This window comes from Bison bison, unplaced genomic scaffold, assembly GCF_000754665.1.
Source record: "Bison bison bison isolate TAMUID 2011002044 unplaced genomic scaffold, Bison_UMD1.0 scf7180017864304, whole genome shotgun sequence".
Taxonomy (NCBI): Eukaryota; Metazoa; Chordata; class Mammalia; order Artiodactyla; family Bovidae; genus Bison; species Bison bison.
The window spans coordinates 9,707,758-9,724,441 of NW_011494876.1; the positions used below are offsets into that span (position 1 = coordinate 9,707,758).

Sequence of the window (16,684 nt, forward strand, 5' to 3'; positions counted from 1 at the left end):
GGCCACGGGGGGATGGGGGTCGGTGGGCTGAGAGCAGCTTGGCGGCGAGGCCGGCCCGCCGCCCCTTCCCCCCACCCCCGTCGACCTTGTCGGCCGAAGCTTCCCGGAGCTCCTCACGCCGGCGCGATGGCGACTGCTGCGGAGGTGGAGGTCTCTCCGCCGACGGACGCGAACTGGGAAAGTGGCGGCGGAGACGACGAGATGAAGCAGACGCTTCCGGAGCTTGAGTCCTCCCCACAAAATGGCGGCGGCCTCAGCATCGCGGAGCCCGGCGGCGGCGCCGGGCCTGAGGAGACCGCGGCTTCCGAGGCCTCCTCGAGCCTCTGCCACGAGCAGCTTCAGGACTCCCCTGAGGCGGGCGCGGCTGCACTGCCCAAAGGCCCCGAAGAGCCCGAAAGACCCATTAGGAGGAGTTTTCAGATCCCCAGGAAGAGCAGAGAAAAGAAAGGTTGTGCTTCCCCTCTTTCCCAACCCCTCTTTCTCTCTCCCCTCCATCTTTTCATTAGAACCTCTCTGTCGCCTTCCCACACCCATCCGAGACACGTAAACACGCATGCAGCGCCAGCCGCCTCTCCCCTCACAGCCTCGGCCGCCCAGCTGCTGCGCTTGGTGCGAGAGGAAAGCGGTGGAATCACGCTCCCTGCTCCCCCTCTCCCCGTGGAAGTTGGAAGTAGCTATTTTGAAGCTTGTCCGTAAGGCTGCAGCTCCCAGAGAGGAAAGATGGTGCTCGGCGCCCCTCCTTCCCAGCCCCTGAAGGCAGAGAAGCTGATGTGTCCTCCTCTAAAGATGCTTCTGAGAAGTCTCAATGTGGAAATAACCCGTGGCCATGGATTCTGGGGCTTTCTCCAAGGCCATTGCATTGCGAGGACCACAAGCGCTTCTCCCTGTGGAAATTCTTCAGCTCTATGTCTACTTGAAATTTGATCGATGTCAGCGTCTTCCCTTGTTTAGAAATCTCCGTTAGATGTGATTCATGCACACTGCTGTTTTCCATCACACTTCATTTCCATGTAGTTTTTTTTTCCCCCGCCCTGTTTTTGAAGCGCTAGATAGGGCTCTCTTTAAATCCAAGCCTTAGTTTGTTTTTTGTTGTATTCGAAAAGATGGGGAAGGTAGGTTCTTGGTGCAGTAATTTCCCTATGAAAAAAATAGAGGTCAGCTTTTGCCCAAGAGTCTCCGACTTGATTTTGCAAATGAGAGAACTTCAGCAAAAATTTTTTTGAGAGATCCAGTCTGGTTCGTGGAACAAAAATGGGAACAGTTACATTAACAACGTATTAACAGCATTACGTTTCTAAAATTTTATGCCATATTGTGACACCTTTCTCATGGAGGAAATTACCGTTTTCTGTTTTTAGAATACAATTTTTGACCATCCAGTGATTTTGGGTGCTCTGCCTGGATTTAGTCAATTTAAGCAGGTTTTTTTTCTTTGTTTTAGTGTGTGGTTCCGTTTTTCAGATTGAAAAGTAATAGGAATTTTCTTATTTGTAGGAAACGTGTTTTACTTGTAGCTTGAGTCTTGGTAAAGAGAATCTTGAATGAAGCATGTGCTTCCTCTCTGCACGTGCACAACCGCTACATTTGCACAACTGAAATTGATAACCTTGTGTCAGTAAGATACGGACAAAAAAGTCAAGTTGTTCATTTCTGTTTGGATGAGAAAGCCAAGGGAATTCTTGGTGGGAGAAACCAGACTGAGAAAGATGAAGTTAAATCCGCTAGCATGAGGACTGTTTCTAGAAATATCTTTTGAGTTAATGTAATAGATGTCAGGGTTCAAGAGGATTCTTTAAGGGTCAGGATCATCAGTTCTTTTGGTTTATTTAGTTAAGATGTATAGTCAATATGAGGAAAATATATTTCAGCCTAAATTATAAATTGGTAGAGAATAGGTTAAGAGTAGATTTAGATGGGCTCTTGATTGTAAGTTTGAAATAGCTTGAACTTTTTTCGTTTTTAATTTTTTTTTTTTTAGCTTGATACAGTTTTGCAGTCCGTTTTCTAAAAAGTTTTAACCAAAACATAAGGCACGATGTACCTCATTTTAACTTCTCATAGGACCAGAAAATTGGCCTAAAACCCCTGTTCTGTTTGAAATGTGGGATGGCACTAGGAACTGTTGGCTAGTGTGTGTGTGGTTTTTTTTTTTAAAATATGTCCAGAGGCTGCTCTAAAATAGATTTCATTTGAACACACTAAAAGATATAATTGAGGAATTAAGAAGTATAAAACCTCATTTTCTCCCCAGAGTCTCATGCTCCCTTGGGGAAAATTGATAGTTTCCATTTTCACTTAGAGGCAGAGGCTGTTACCTTTCTCCTCTCAGGAAGGTTTTGGTAAGGAAAGTATAACGTAAACGTTTTTCATGTTTAATGAAAATGAATAATTTTTAACTTGTGTAAATATTTTTACACCCAGCAGCAGCTGTTCAAATAGTGCAATAGCAATTTAAATAGAGCTTTTAAAACTTAAATTAGTTTTTACCATCATGGACTTCATCCTGCCCAACATGAAGGGAGTTAATACTTGGTGATGGAATTTCATAGAAAAATTCAACTTCTCATTTAAAAAAAAAAAAGCTTTATCAGAAACAGTGCAGTAGGTTCTGCTAGTTTCACGCTTGATCCCCAAATAATACCCTCTTGGGAGACTTGAAAGGTAACACTTATGTATAGAATTTGGCTAGGTATTCATGCTGGTCATCTGAGTCTCTTATGAATATTAGATATCTCTTCTTTTTTTTTTTTTAATTTTTTAATATTTATTTTTCTGTTTGGCTGTGCCAGCTCTTAGTTGTAGCATGTGAACTCTTAGTTGCAGCATGTGGGATCTATTTCCCTGACCAGGGATCGAACCCAGGCCTCCGGCATTGGGAGCCTGTAGTTTTAGCCACTGGACCATCAGAGAAGTCCCTAGATACCTCTTCTTGAACTTTTCTGTATCAAAGATTCTGTTGCATTCGTATTTTAATATGGCAGGACTTTGCTTGTGACTGCTTTTCCAGTAAAAATAAAAATTAGGACTTGTATTCTTGGTAACTTAAAGATAAACTTTTTTAAGTAGAACTTGCCTTTTCTTGGTCTTCACAGTAGCAGAACATTAAAATACTGCCATTCTAATTAAGTGATAATATTGCAAACACTTCATAGTGCTTAGTAAGTTGTAGGTGCTGTTCTAAGCAGTTTATATGTGTTAATTAAATCTAAGTAATCCTATGTGTTAAGTGCTGTTCCCATTTTACAGATGAGGAAAGTGAACTACTGAGGTAAATAACTTGCCCAAGGTCACATAGCTAGTAAAAGGTGGAGTTGGAGTTTGAACCTAGGCATAAAATACTTCTTTTTCATTATAGAAAAGTTATGGGTTTTTTTTTTAATTAACAACTATTAAATTTAGTGATGTTTAGTATGTCTTCATCCTGGGAAATTTTCAGATTGACAGATTATGTTCATTAAAAAATTAACACGTAATCAGTGCTGACAGATTAAGTGATCTGTTGACTAGAGTAAAATTTTACTTTATGATTATTTGTTAATCTCTGCACTATAAGGAGGCACTGTTAACATTTTAACAAATTGTAGAATTGCATTTCCTCAGTGGGTGTTTCACTGTTGGCTTCTTTTACTCTAGAATCTAGTAGTGTAAGTCCTCAAAATCAGTAATTGACATAATTTTTCCGTTCAAAGTTCTTGGGAAGTGACGTAGTGATGATTGACTTTCTGGAAGATGTTTGTTGGTTAGTGCTATGTGTAGGGAACAAGATTAACAGCCCTCACGCACCTGCGTCTCTTGCAGGTGCATCACAAACTAAATGATCTCATGCATTTGTGTCCATACTGGTCTAGTTTAGGAGAATTAATACCCAGTTCTCCTCCCAAATCCCCATCTTTTCCCACAAAATTTGGAATTATCTTTTTGAAGACTTTGGGATTAAGTGTCTTAAGGAAATTTGCATGATGTTTTTAAGTTTTATAAGAATGACTTGGTTCCAAGTACCACAGGTTTCCATAGGTAGAAGTAAATCCGAGCAGTAAAGTATAGGCAGAATTCAGTCATCCACATAAAACATTTGATGCTGCTGCTGCTAAGTTGCTTCAGTCGTGTCCAACTCTGTGCGACCCCATAGACGGCAGCCCACCAGGCTCCCCTGTCCCTGGGATTCTCCAGGCAAGAATACTGGAGGGGTTTGCCATTTCCTTCTCCAGTGCATGAAAGTGAAAAGTGAAAGTGAAGTCGCTCAGTCGTGTCCAACTCTTAGCGACCCCATGGACTGCAGCTTACCAGGCCCTTCCATCCCTGGGATTTTCCAGGCAAGAGTACTGGAGTGGGGTGCCATTGCCTTCTCCGAAAACATTTGATAAGAGCATACAAATTCTAAGTAATGGAGGTAAACTCTTTGACATATTCCCCAGTCCAAAAAGGTCAAGTTTCATCTTTGTTATCTCTCTAGAATCCTGCTAGAATGTTCATTCTTAATTCTACACTTAATGTGTCAATTGTGATTTAGAGATGAATCATCCATTCCTACAGTATTATGTCTGTAGTAGTTTTATTAGACTGGAGAAGTGTGATTTTTAAAATGTGAGGAACAAATGGATATTCATTGTATTGTAGTCATTAGTAGACGTCAGAATGGATTCAGAGAGAATTGCAGACCAGTGTGATTGCCAGCCTACTCTTATTTCCTTTTCTTCCATGAATTACTGTAAGTTGAAATGTATATTTTGTATTTTCCATTGGTATATTTTTATAATATTGGTCCATCTTATTTTAAAAGTTTAGCTTGTTTTTACACTTAGGTGTGTGTGTGTATGTGTATATATATATATATAATTTTTTTTTTTTTACATTCACTTAATACAAACAAAGATTGGCATTGATACTAAATAAGTTAATAAAGTAGTTGAGGAAACATGTTTCTTTGGCTGAGGAACAAAGCTCCTATTTGATGATCTTAATTTTATGCCTGTTCCAGTTACTTAAATTTAACATTGAATTCTTAGTATGTTTAATATGTTTTGTATGCTGCAAATAATATAAAATATTCTAGTTCTGATATGATGGTATAATCAGTTTCCTTATTTGAACTATGTATCTCCAAGTACCTTTCTAACTCTTTCCTTGAATCCCATAAAAACACATCTATAAAAGGGACTTCCCTGGTGCTTCAGTGCTTAAGACACTGCATCCACTGCAGGGGGCACAGGTTCAATTCCTGGTTGGGAATGTAGATCCTACATGCCACGTGGTGTGGCCAGGAAGGAGGGGAAAAGAAATGATGAAACACATTTATAATCTGTTTTGTCAATAGAGAAACCTTGTTAATATCAGAAGTCAACTCAGTAACTTATCTTTCTGATAACAGATGGTTGGAAAGCCTGTATATGAGCAAAATTATGTATTCCTTAATGTCTAGAAGAATTATGACTGCTGTTAGTTAACCTTTATAAACCAAACAGAGGGTGTTAGTTATGGCTTTTGACCCTGTTAAATGCATTAAATGAGAAAAATATTAAGAAATAAGAGTTAAAAGTAGACAAGAGGGTAGAAAGAACATGCTAGACATCAAATTCTTTTTTTCTTACAGCTAGTATCCATATAGCTAATACAATTTCTTGATCTAAAATAAGGAAATAATTGTGTTTTTCCAGCTCTTGGAATGATTGGTTTCAGCTCTTATATACCCATTTACATCTTTTCTTGTACTTACAGTTCAGGATACAGATTTGCAGCTAGGGAGCCTGTTTTGGATTCCACCTGCCCTATTCATATATTAACCTTGGGCCAAGTTAAGTGTTAGCTGAGTTTCATTTGTGAAATAGCCATATTGAACTTCATAGGGTGATTTTGGTGATTAAATGAGATAATGTATATAAAGCTATTAGTACATACCTGAAAAGGAATAATGAGCCGTTACTGGTTAAACTCAAAAATTGTCAGAATCTGGAGAATATTATATGAGATACTGACTTCCTAATGTGAAATGGGTGATTAATATAGAAAATATTCTGTTCCCCATTTGGGTGGTCATTTATTATTGCCTCAGATGATGATACTGTGACATCTGTATGTTTTCTTTAAAAGAATTGACAGGATGTGTTGATCACATACATACTTCAGTGGTTATTAAGGACAGATAGACCACCAGGGAATGTACTTTCAGAACATTTTATATTTCTGAACTGCCATTACTAGCACATTGACTTGAAATCTTTAAAAATAGTTATAGCAAAATTTTATTCTTCTGAAAGTGATAATTAGGAATAAAAAATAGAAATTATAACTCTAGCCTAACTACTAAAGCCAGTTGAGACACTTGAAATACTTAGGATACAAGTATTTCTTGTTAGATCTAAAATCTTGCACATTTTTCTGTTTAAAAAAAAAAATTCACTAGTGTTTTCACATTGGCAGACTACTTGAGTACATTTGAGGTGACTCTAGGACATTGCTTTGGAATGAAACAAATGTTAAGTAGTTTTGTAGAGAGTGATTTGAGAGTTAGTTTCTATATACATTTTTATGATTTAACTGATATCTTTCGCTTTTGGTTAGATTGATGGTAGAAATAGTGTTGTAATATCTTTAACTAAAAAAAATAATTTCTTTTATGTAGATTAGTAGAATATCACAGAATTTTAAAGCCACTTGATACTTCTTTTTATCACATTTTTAAATACCTGAGGGCACTTGTTAGTTTAGAAACATAATCAATCATGTATAAAATCCATCTTTAAAAATCATGCTTGGCTTATTTTGGATGTGAAAGCCTATAAAAACTACTCCACATGCTGTTTTTCCTCACAAGTTTTTCCAGTTTAGTTGGGGATAGACACAAAGATAAAACATTTTCTCCTACAACATTCTGTAAAACAGATTTGAATTGAGAGAATGGATTTCTCGCTGTTTTTTGAGCTTTCATTTTGCTTTATAAATCACTGAATTGTTGAATTTGTGAGACCTAATTTACAATGAAAACAATCATATTTTGGTAGTTTAGAACATATTTGTATTTACTGTAAAAAAACTTGACAAATTTTATTCTCTCTCTCTTTTTTTCTTTACTCACTTCCTCATTCATTCAACTTGGGGCCAGTGCCCCAAGTAAAGGGAATGAACAAGGCAGTTATAGTTCCTTCTCTCTTGGAGCCTGCAATGAATAGATGATTGAGTATATCCATCTGCTGTAAATTTGATTATAGGACACTTTTTTGCATGTAATAGTTCTTTTTGAGTGTCCCCCTGCCCCGTTTACTCCTGGTGTCTTTGTTGCATTATTATAAGTAATGTTGATTTTATACCCACCTCTCGCTTTTTTAGTGTGTAATTCTGAAGTAGTTGGGATCGTTTGTTCTGCACACATTCTCTCATTGAAAACTACTGCTTTTACAGAAACTTTTGTAATATATACATTGTTTGGTAAATGAATGGATATATCCTTTGACATTATGTCCTTTAAAGCTTAATAACTGAATAGAGAATACAGTAGAAACAGCTACTCTTTAGTACAAGTGGAACACTGTTTCCAGTAGTGGCCTAAAGGTATTTTGATTGACATTTATTGATTCTTTATAAGTAGTATCTTGAAAGAAATTAAGGTAATAGCATGTAACATCTGTTCTGTGAATAACAATGAAAGTGGTTATTTTTGGTTTGGGGAAAATGTATATATATATGTAGACTTGATGTTTGAAGTTTATAAGTCACATTATTTCATCCACAAGGTGGAAATTTGAGGTTATTAGCCTCCTGATTGAAGAACAGATTGAATATTTAAGTATTTTTTTTAAATTAAAGGGAGTGTGTAGTAGTTGGCCAAGTGGGGAGTAAAAACTTTTACCATGTTACTTTGCACCAGATGCTGTGCTTAGAGCTTTTCCAAGTGTTGTCTTATATGGGTGTATGGCATTGTAGTGGTTATTAGGATAGCTCGAGTTCTCCTTTTTACTGAAGAAAGTAATGAGCTTACTTGGTTAAGTTGGTTTGCCTGGGGTCTCTCACAAAGCCAGTAAATACTAGAGCTGATATTTGTGTCCAGGTTTGACTCCAAAATCCCACATCTTTCCATTTCACCAAGTTTTCATAGTAAATATCCTCCTACTTTGTGTTGGTAATACAAGAAGCTAACGGATGCAACATGTTATTCTAACGTTAGTTTTAAAAACCAGGTAGAATAATTTTATTCTATAGACATCTAAATGGCTTAGGTGTTTTTATGCTTTTACTTATGGCGTAAGCATTTAATTTGCTGAAATAAATGGTCCTAGACATACTACTTATGTGTAACATAAAATAAGAGTTGAGGTAATTTGAGTTTATGCACAGCTTCTTATGAGTAATATACACAGGCGTCTTTAAGTAGTTTAGGTTGCCTAGTGTAGCATCTGCTAAGTTTTGCCAAATTGTAACTTCCTTTTCTGCATGTGTAATGCCAGATGCTCATTCCTATAGAGTTTTTTCTTCAATGACTTAATCAGTGTTTCTTTTACATGTCACAAAACACCCAAGTAATAGGCAGCTAGACTTTTTCTTCAATTAACTGTCTTTTGCACTTCACAAAATAGGATAGCCCTGATAATTTTTTCACTATAAGTTATATAAAAGCCACAAAAATGTAAGAAACTACTTTTAAGATGGAATTTTAAAATTAACACTGTTTTTCATTTTAGCACTTTTTCAGCCATTAACTCCAGGCTCTCGGGAATTTGAAGATGTTTTAAATATTCTCCACTCATCTTACCTTGAACCAACTTCAGTAGCAAATTTTAACTACAGGCGTGCTTGCTTGATACATAACGAGCTTTTGGAAAAGGAGGTATGTTTTCGATTGTGCCTTTTGTAAGATTCTTCAGAACCAGTTAATAGCTTGGTATTGTTTTACTTTTTTTAAAAAAGCTGAAGTTCTTAGGAAAGCCAAATTATGAAAGGGAAAAACAAGTTTAAATGACATGTTTTTTCCCCTAAACAGTGTTGATATTACACTGCATTTTATCTGTGTGTTAAATTAATGTGATTGTATAAAATAACTTCTTTTACTAAAAATGAATCTTAAACGTAGTGATAACTTACTGTTTAATGGCTTTATTGTAAATTCATCAGGAGGCTTTTTGATCTTTCAAGCACATGTTTGTTAAGTGGAATCTCTAAGAGTGTGTTGTGTCTTAAGTTCCAAGGTTAATGAAATTTCCCTTAATTATTGCCAGGTAATTGAATTGAATTGAATATCATTCGTAGAAATTCTTAGTGAGAAAGTGAGAACACGGGGAAGTATTTGAGCCTTTTAGGTAGTCAATTAAAGTTTCACGTACAAATTAGAATACTGTTTGAGTTTTGGTTTAGGAAAAGCCATAATAATGTTGGAGTTAATACAAATGATATGTTTGGAAACATTTGATGTGTATACTGCTTTCTCATGTACATGAAATGCTATTAATTTTGTACTTTTAAAATTGGTTAATCCAGTGCTATCAGTATTTAACTTTGAAAGGATCCCTAAAGTAGCTAAATGTTACTGGCTCCCAGATAAAAGTAAAACCTTGGTAGTTTGATGTAGTTTCATGATATGATAGGGATTATTTGTTAATTTATATGAAAATTTAGTCTAAAACTTCATTATTGAAGATCAGTAATAGCCTGAATATTGCATGTACATCTGTTAGATACAGGCTCCATATCTATATGTGTCTAAAAGTGAACGCTAGCAGTTGAGGGTGACTTACAGTTCAGATGTACTTAGACCAAGTTACTCTTATGGGTATGAAGCATGGCTTATGTACTTGGCACTGAGAATACAGTTGCAAAGAAATGAAACATTTTTCCTTGTTCTAATTGAGTTTATAGTCTAGAAGTTGGTCATGAAACAAAGATTTATTAAGCCACCTACTATATGCAGTGGGTCATCCCTGGTGGCTCAGTGTTAAATAATCTGCATGTTAATGCAGGAGACGTCTGTTCGATCCCTGGGTCGAGAAGATCCCCTGGAGAAGGAAATGGCAGCCCTCTCCAGTATTCTTGCCTGGGAAATCCCATGGACAGAGAAGCCTGGCAGACTACAGTCCATGTAGTCATAAAGAATCAGACACCACTCAGCGATGAAAACAACAACTATATGCTATGCACCATGTCAGATAAAACAAGAAATCCAAAGATAATCAAAATATGAACGTAAAAATCTATGGGAGGGACTTCCTGGTGGTCCAGTGGTTAAGAATCAGCCTTCCAGTGCAGAGGGACACAGGTTCAATCTCTTGTACAGAAAGATCATACATGCCATAAGGCAGCTAAACCCAGGTGCCACAACTATTGAGCTGCTCTAGAGCTGGAGAGCCACAGCTCCCGAAGCCTGAGTGCCCTAGAGCCTGTGCTCTGTAACAAGAGAAGTCACTGCAGTGAGAAGTTCCACTAGAAGAGTAGCCCCTGCCTTCGCCACAACTAGAAAAAGCCTGTGGCAGCATTGAAGAACCATTGCAGCTTTTTTTTTTAAAAAGTGTGGTAAGATTTTAATAGAATTTTAGTTAAAATTGTTGAGCTCTAGAGGCTTATTTGACTATATTTTAAGACTAAAGAGCCAATTACAATAAGGGAAAAATGAAGTGCAGAAATTTCAGGGAGAGAAAAGATAATTTCCATTTTGGTAGGTTTGAAATTTTTTTGCTGTGCCTCACAGCTTGTGGGATCTTAGTTCCCAGACCAGGGATCATAACTGGGTGCCCAGCAGTGGAAGTGCAGAGTCCTAATGACTGGACCACCAAGGAAGTGCTGATCTGGAATTTCTGAGAAATAAAATTCCTGAAACTCTTCACTTGAACAACATAGGCATGTGCTAAGGCATTGTTACAGATTTAATTTCATTTAGTTTACAGAAAAGCGAAGAGAACTGAAGTTTGATGGTCGTTTGGATAAAGAACTTTCAGAATCCTATGCATTTCTGATGGTTGATCGGTATAAGGTAAGTGAACTCATTTTATAAAAAGTAATTTGAAAATGTTTACATTGTAGGTTAATAATTTGCAATTATTCAGTACACTTGATTTTTATAAACTAACAATTTGTTGATATATAAATGGAAAAAGTGATTTAGTAACGCAGAGTATTTCATTGTTTTGTGATTTGTTTTTCAGATACGTTCTTTTCTTTGATCAGAGCTATTTTTCCCCCCTGGAATGTGCTTGATAATAAATACTTTTCCTTTTATTAAAGTAGATTATCAAGTGGGAGGTGGGGGGTAGATTTGAGAGGGAGGGGACATATGTATACCTGTGGTTTATTCATCTTGATGTATGGCAGAAACTAACACTATATTGTAAAGCAGTTATCCTCTTATTAAAAATAAAGACCAAAAAAAGTAGATTATCTTCTCTATTGCTGATTATATGTGCTGAGAACTATTTTTTCTCCTTTGATGTTTAGATGGAGTTACTGTCTCTCAAATATTTTGCCAATTCCAATTCTCCCTAAAAGGGAATGTTTATATATATGAATGTCGTGAATTCTGAGTATCTGTCCAACTTGGCATAAACAAAAAATAGATTTCAACTGTGGTTACATTGGAAATGTAAACCAGTTGTACATTGATATTTAGTTATGAGTAAACTAGTATGTATATTTATAATTTCTGTAATGTTAAAATATAGTTTAGAAGCTTGGATTTTACTTAAAATGAGTTTATAGACTATCTTTTCACATTTTTAATGTTATGTGACTACAAGATGACATGTTTTGTTTATTTAGGTTCAGAGCATATGTGAAAAAGGACTACAGGTGGGCCAGTCCAAAATAACAATTCTTGGCAATCCTTCCATGGGTAATCTTTTGTTCTTTTATCATATACCTACTCCTAAATTGCCCTTTAAAATATATTATCTATTTTTGCTGCAGTCCTAAAAATTACATTCATTTATGCTTTGTCTTGTTCCCAGAAAAAGAGACTAGTTTCAGGTTCTGCAGTATAAAACCTGTTTTATCCTTTGTTTCTGATTTTGCATACTTCCAATTGAACAAGGGTTATCTTTTTTTTCTTTTAATGTCTTAGTCTAGTCCTAGTGATACTGAGAAATTTGATTAGTTTCATGTTTTTTCTGGTTTTATTTTTGCTTTGGTTCAATATCAGCTATTTTTACCATCATTACATTTTTTTAAGTGTGATACCTTTTATCTCTTGTAATTATCTCTTTATTTCTTATAATCGTATAATAGCTCTTATAATTTTATCTATTAGAATATTATATAATTGTAATATTAGGTTAAGTATTTGGACTTTTTATATTTGTCTTAATAATTCTTTCATTTGTCTCTTTACTAGGTGTCTATCTTTCTAGGTATGCTGATTTACTACAAGCTAATCCTTTGGAAGCTGGGGCAGTGGGTGATGTGGTTATTTTTAAAATAATGAAGGTAATTTTGACTTTTATATTTCAGTATATCAAAGATGACATTTGATTTGGATTAAGACTTTGATTAAAAGCCAGTACTTGCTTGTGTTTGGTATATAAGATACTTTTGAGAGAAGTTCGCCATCTTTAATCTGAATTTACTGAACCTTAAAGTTAGCTTTCCTTTCCAACGAAAAGAATGAAAGAGGGAAATACATTGATAATGTCACTTAAGCAAGTGAAGAGTGTTGTGAAGAAAGTTTTTATTTCCTTGTATTAAATTCAAAACTTTTTTCTGGGGCGGGGTAACTTTTTCTTACTGTTTCAATATTGGTAAAAGTTTTGGCTATTACTTTATTACCAAGTATTAAAGAAAAAAACTGTTACAAGTTTTTTTGTTATAAGTTTTTTGATCTGTATTCAGAGGTATACTATCATATTAATGTCATACAGTCAATGATAAGGTTTTGATGGACGTGAAAGATTTTCTCTATTTTAGGGTAAAATAAAGAGTGTATATGACACCATGGGTGTAAAAAGTTCAGAATCTGTATTAAATAAAAGTGCTTCGGACCCAACACCAAAGCATGAATGTCATATGTCGAAGAATGTTAATAGAATTACATCACTTCTGGCTTACAGAGCCTATGAGCTTACTCAGGTAGGTGCCTGGATCCACTTTAGTGTTATGACCTCATATCTGTTTGTCAATAAATGCTTTAAAATATCTCCCTTTTAGTTCCCTCTGCGACCACACTAGTCTAGACTTAGCACTGCCATCGTAGAGTGATTCGCACTGCTGTTTGTTCAGTGTTCCCAAGACAGCTCAGAAACATACAGTGGTCCTCCTCAGGGTGATATTCAGATTACTTGGCCTTGCTAGTTCTCCCTGCTTGTAGATTGACCTCCAGCCTGTTTTTTTGTGTGATTACTGCCCTCAGCAGTCTCATTTCATCTTAAAGTCTTGGTTTCTCATGGCCTGAAAATTCCTGTCTGATAAAATATTACTCAACCTTTAAGCTAAAGTTAAAGCCCCCTAAATTACCTTAATTCTTATCACTTTGTGTTACTGATTTGATAGATTCTATTTTTATTAGTATTTTTCTAAAATTCAAGCAGTTCATTTTTTAGCTTTATTCAGATATAATTGATTTATAGTAAACTACAACTGAGTGACTTTACTTTCACTTTTCACTTTCATGCATTGGAGAAGGAAATGGCAACCCACTCCAGTACTCTTGCCTGGAGAATCCCAGGGAGGGATCCTGGTGGACGGCCGTCCATTGGGTCGCACAGAGTCGAACACGACTGAAGCAACTTAGCAGCAGCAGCAGCAGCACACATACCTAAAAGTATAATATTTGATATCAGTCATGGTTTTATATGGTGTTTGACTATAAAGGAATGTTATTCTTTTTTTAAAAAAATGTGCATATCTAAAGGGATTGTGTATAAAAGTGGTGGTGCTACCCTCCCTGGAAATGTTCTCTTTTTTTTTCTCCCTTCCTTTGATGTTTTACTTTATTTACATTGAAAAAAACTTATACTTTCTCCTTTGTTTTTGAAGAATCTCTGTGGGTAAGACCTTTTAACAAAAATTATATTCACCAAAATCATCTGGACTAACTCATTTCCTTGCCTTCTGGACAGTAGTAGTATGGTCACCTGAGTTTGTAATCTCTACCACCTTCCCTATATTGCCTTGTCTGTGGTTGGTATCAAGAATCTGTTTTTCCTTTGAAATAATGAGCATAGTGGTAGGTTTGCTTGAGATTGTGTTTTTACTATTTTATTTCCATATCAGTGGCTTTTGTGAGCTGACCTGGAAGTTACGCTCCATTTGTTAAATTTTTGTGAGGAGATTTGTTGCGTATTTCCAGTGGTCAGCTCTTCAGAAGTAAACTTTTTTAGTATCCTGGCACTTGAGATACATATATACCTACAATACATGTGTGTGTGTGTGTATAAGCACAATATTTTTATATTATGAAATTAATATAAAGTACAAAGTATTTTAAATAAATTGACAGGCAGTGCTTAAAGATAACTTCATTAGAGGTACTTCAGTTATATTGTGTTTCTCAGATATCAGGCAGATAAATATAACATTCCACTCTAATTCTTGCCTTCTTAAGAGAGGTGACTCTGCGTTTTCTTATTTTTAGTATTATTTTTATGAGTATGTCTTTGATGAGCCAAGGCGAAGACCAAGACACGTGTGTCCATATGCAGTTGTGTCTTTTGCTTATAAAGACGATATACAAACTCAGAAGTTCATACCTTCATCAAGGTAAGACTTGTGAATCTTACATGTCATTTAGAATCTGTCGTCACATACGCTACACTGCTGAGTTAGGAGCACTTTCCATTTTTTTTGCTTCTCTTGAAATTCGTTAAATACAGGATTGTTCATGACAACTTTTAAGAAATAAATTAGAAAGACAGATGTCTGGAAATAAAAACTAAAATTTACTAAAACCTCATCAATTAACCTCTTTTTCCTGATACTGAAAATTTATATAGTTGGTACCAATGCCATTTTTTTTGTTTTTGGCTGCCACACAGCATGAGGGATTTTAGTTCACCGACCAGGGATCAAACCCTGGGCCTTGGCAGTGAAAGTGCAGAGTCTTAACCACTGGCCTGCCAGAAATCCCCTCAAATGCGTTGTTTTTGGAGGTGGGGGGGCTGCCCTGGGTCTTGTTGCTGTTACAGTAGCTGCTGCAAGCACCTCTGCAGTTGAGGTACACAGGCTTCTTGTTGTAGTGGCTTTTCTTGTGGAGCACAGAATGATCATCCACTGGCAAACTGTACATTTATTTTTTGACTGTTTTCTGTCTTCTTATGAGATTGTAAGCTCTGTGAAGGCAAGGGTTTTGTTCCTCCCTGTAATTCTGTTATCCAGAACTGTGCCTAATAATTGATAGAAGTTTACAATTTTGGGGCTTCCCTTGTAGCTCAGTCGGTAAAGAATCTGCCTGCAGTGCAGGAGACCCGGGTTTGATCCCTGGGTTGGGAAGATCCCCTGGAGAAGGAAATGGCAACCCACTCCAGTATCCTTGCCTGGAAAATCTCATGGACAGAGAAGCCTGGTGGGCTGCAGTCCTTGGGGTCGCAAAGAGTAGGGCACGACTGAGCGACTAACACTTACTTACACTCAGTAAATATTTATTGAACGATGAAACTCCAGTACTTTGGCCACTTCATGCGAAGAGTTGACTCATTGGAAAAGACTCTGATGCTGGGAGGGATTGGGGGCAGGAGGAGAAGGGGACGACAGAGGATGAGTTGGCTGGATGGCATCACTGACTCGATGGACGTGAGTCTGAGTGAACTCCAGGAGTTGGTGATGGACAGGGAGGCCTGGCGTGCTGCGATTCATGGGGTCGCAAAGAGTTGGATATGACTGAGCAACTGAACTGAACATATTTAAATATGATTGAGGCTGTTTCTTCAAATCTCATCACTATAATCAAGTAATTGACAGAGACTTTAAAGGACTATATTCTCTCCTGATGGGTGTTTTTGGGAAAATTTTTGAGGCAAGTAAGTAATTCTGATTTTTTTCACGTAGACTTGTGTTTATTAAATGTTATAATAAGTAATTTGTTCTTCATACTTGGAGGGAAGGATTTATTTTTTTTGTACAGTATGCCATTAAAAATAGCATTTCTATCAAGGCCCTGAATGTTAAATGTTAACTTTCATGTTGTTAGTAATCAGTAATATTTCTCTTTTCTTTTTAAAAATTTCTTTGTAGATCTAACAGCTTTAATGCAGATAGAAACACAGGTAAGATTCTTGTATTTCTTTCCTTTAGTTTTATAAATCAGAAGAATTATGTTGAGTAAAAAAAATAAGTGCTTTGTTTATTTTTATAATGAATGAGACTGCAAAGTATGGAAAAACTCGAGGCCATGTTAAGATGTAGCATTGACACTTGGTCATCCAAACATATGGTCTCCTTTGAGAATCTGCTGGTACTGTGAATAGTCCAAAGAATTGTAGCGCTTGGATTGATAAAGGTAAAAAAAAAATAAAACAAGCTTCACAACTCAGACATAAGTATTAATTTCATCAGAGATTTAGAATTAAGGAGAGAAGATTAAAAGCAATACTGACATTTTCTACCTGCAAGTTTCTCCACAATGAAGAGAACGCAAGTGGAACCTATATGACATTGTGTGGAGTTCATATAGTTGACTGGATTTAGTGTCGTCTCCTTTGGGGGGAAGAGGAGGGCATTACCGTATTGCCTTTGCTCCTCAGCATTCTGATAGGAGGACATGTAGGCAAATGAATTTGTTATC

The 16,684-nt window shown here is 36.4% G+C and overlaps 1 protein-coding gene across 4 annotated transcripts in view; it reads left to right on the top strand.

Annotated features, from left to right (window-relative positions):
- The first annotated feature begins 64 nt into the window (after positions 1–64).
- The window catches only part of FAM208A (family with sequence similarity 208, member A), a 51,462-nt gene continuing 34,842 nt past the window's right edge, over positions 65–16,684 (top strand). For all 4 annotated transcript variants that reach the window (XM_010851665.1, XM_010851666.1, XM_010851667.1 and 1 more), the window contains exons 1-8: positions 65–448; positions 8,673–8,818; positions 10,859–10,951; positions 11,734–11,806; positions 12,305–12,396; positions 12,874–13,035; positions 14,540–14,664; positions 16,135–16,166. In XM_010851665.1, coding sequence (XP_010849967.1) covers positions 127–448; positions 8,673–8,818; positions 10,859–10,951; positions 11,734–11,806; positions 12,305–12,396; positions 12,874–13,035; positions 14,540–14,664; positions 16,135–16,166 — 1,045 coding nt within the window. In that variant the 5' untranslated portion in view covers positions 65–126. The remainder of the gene's footprint in view (positions 449–8,672; positions 8,819–10,858; positions 10,952–11,733; positions 11,807–12,304; positions 12,397–12,873; positions 13,036–14,539; positions 14,665–16,134; positions 16,167–16,684) is intronic.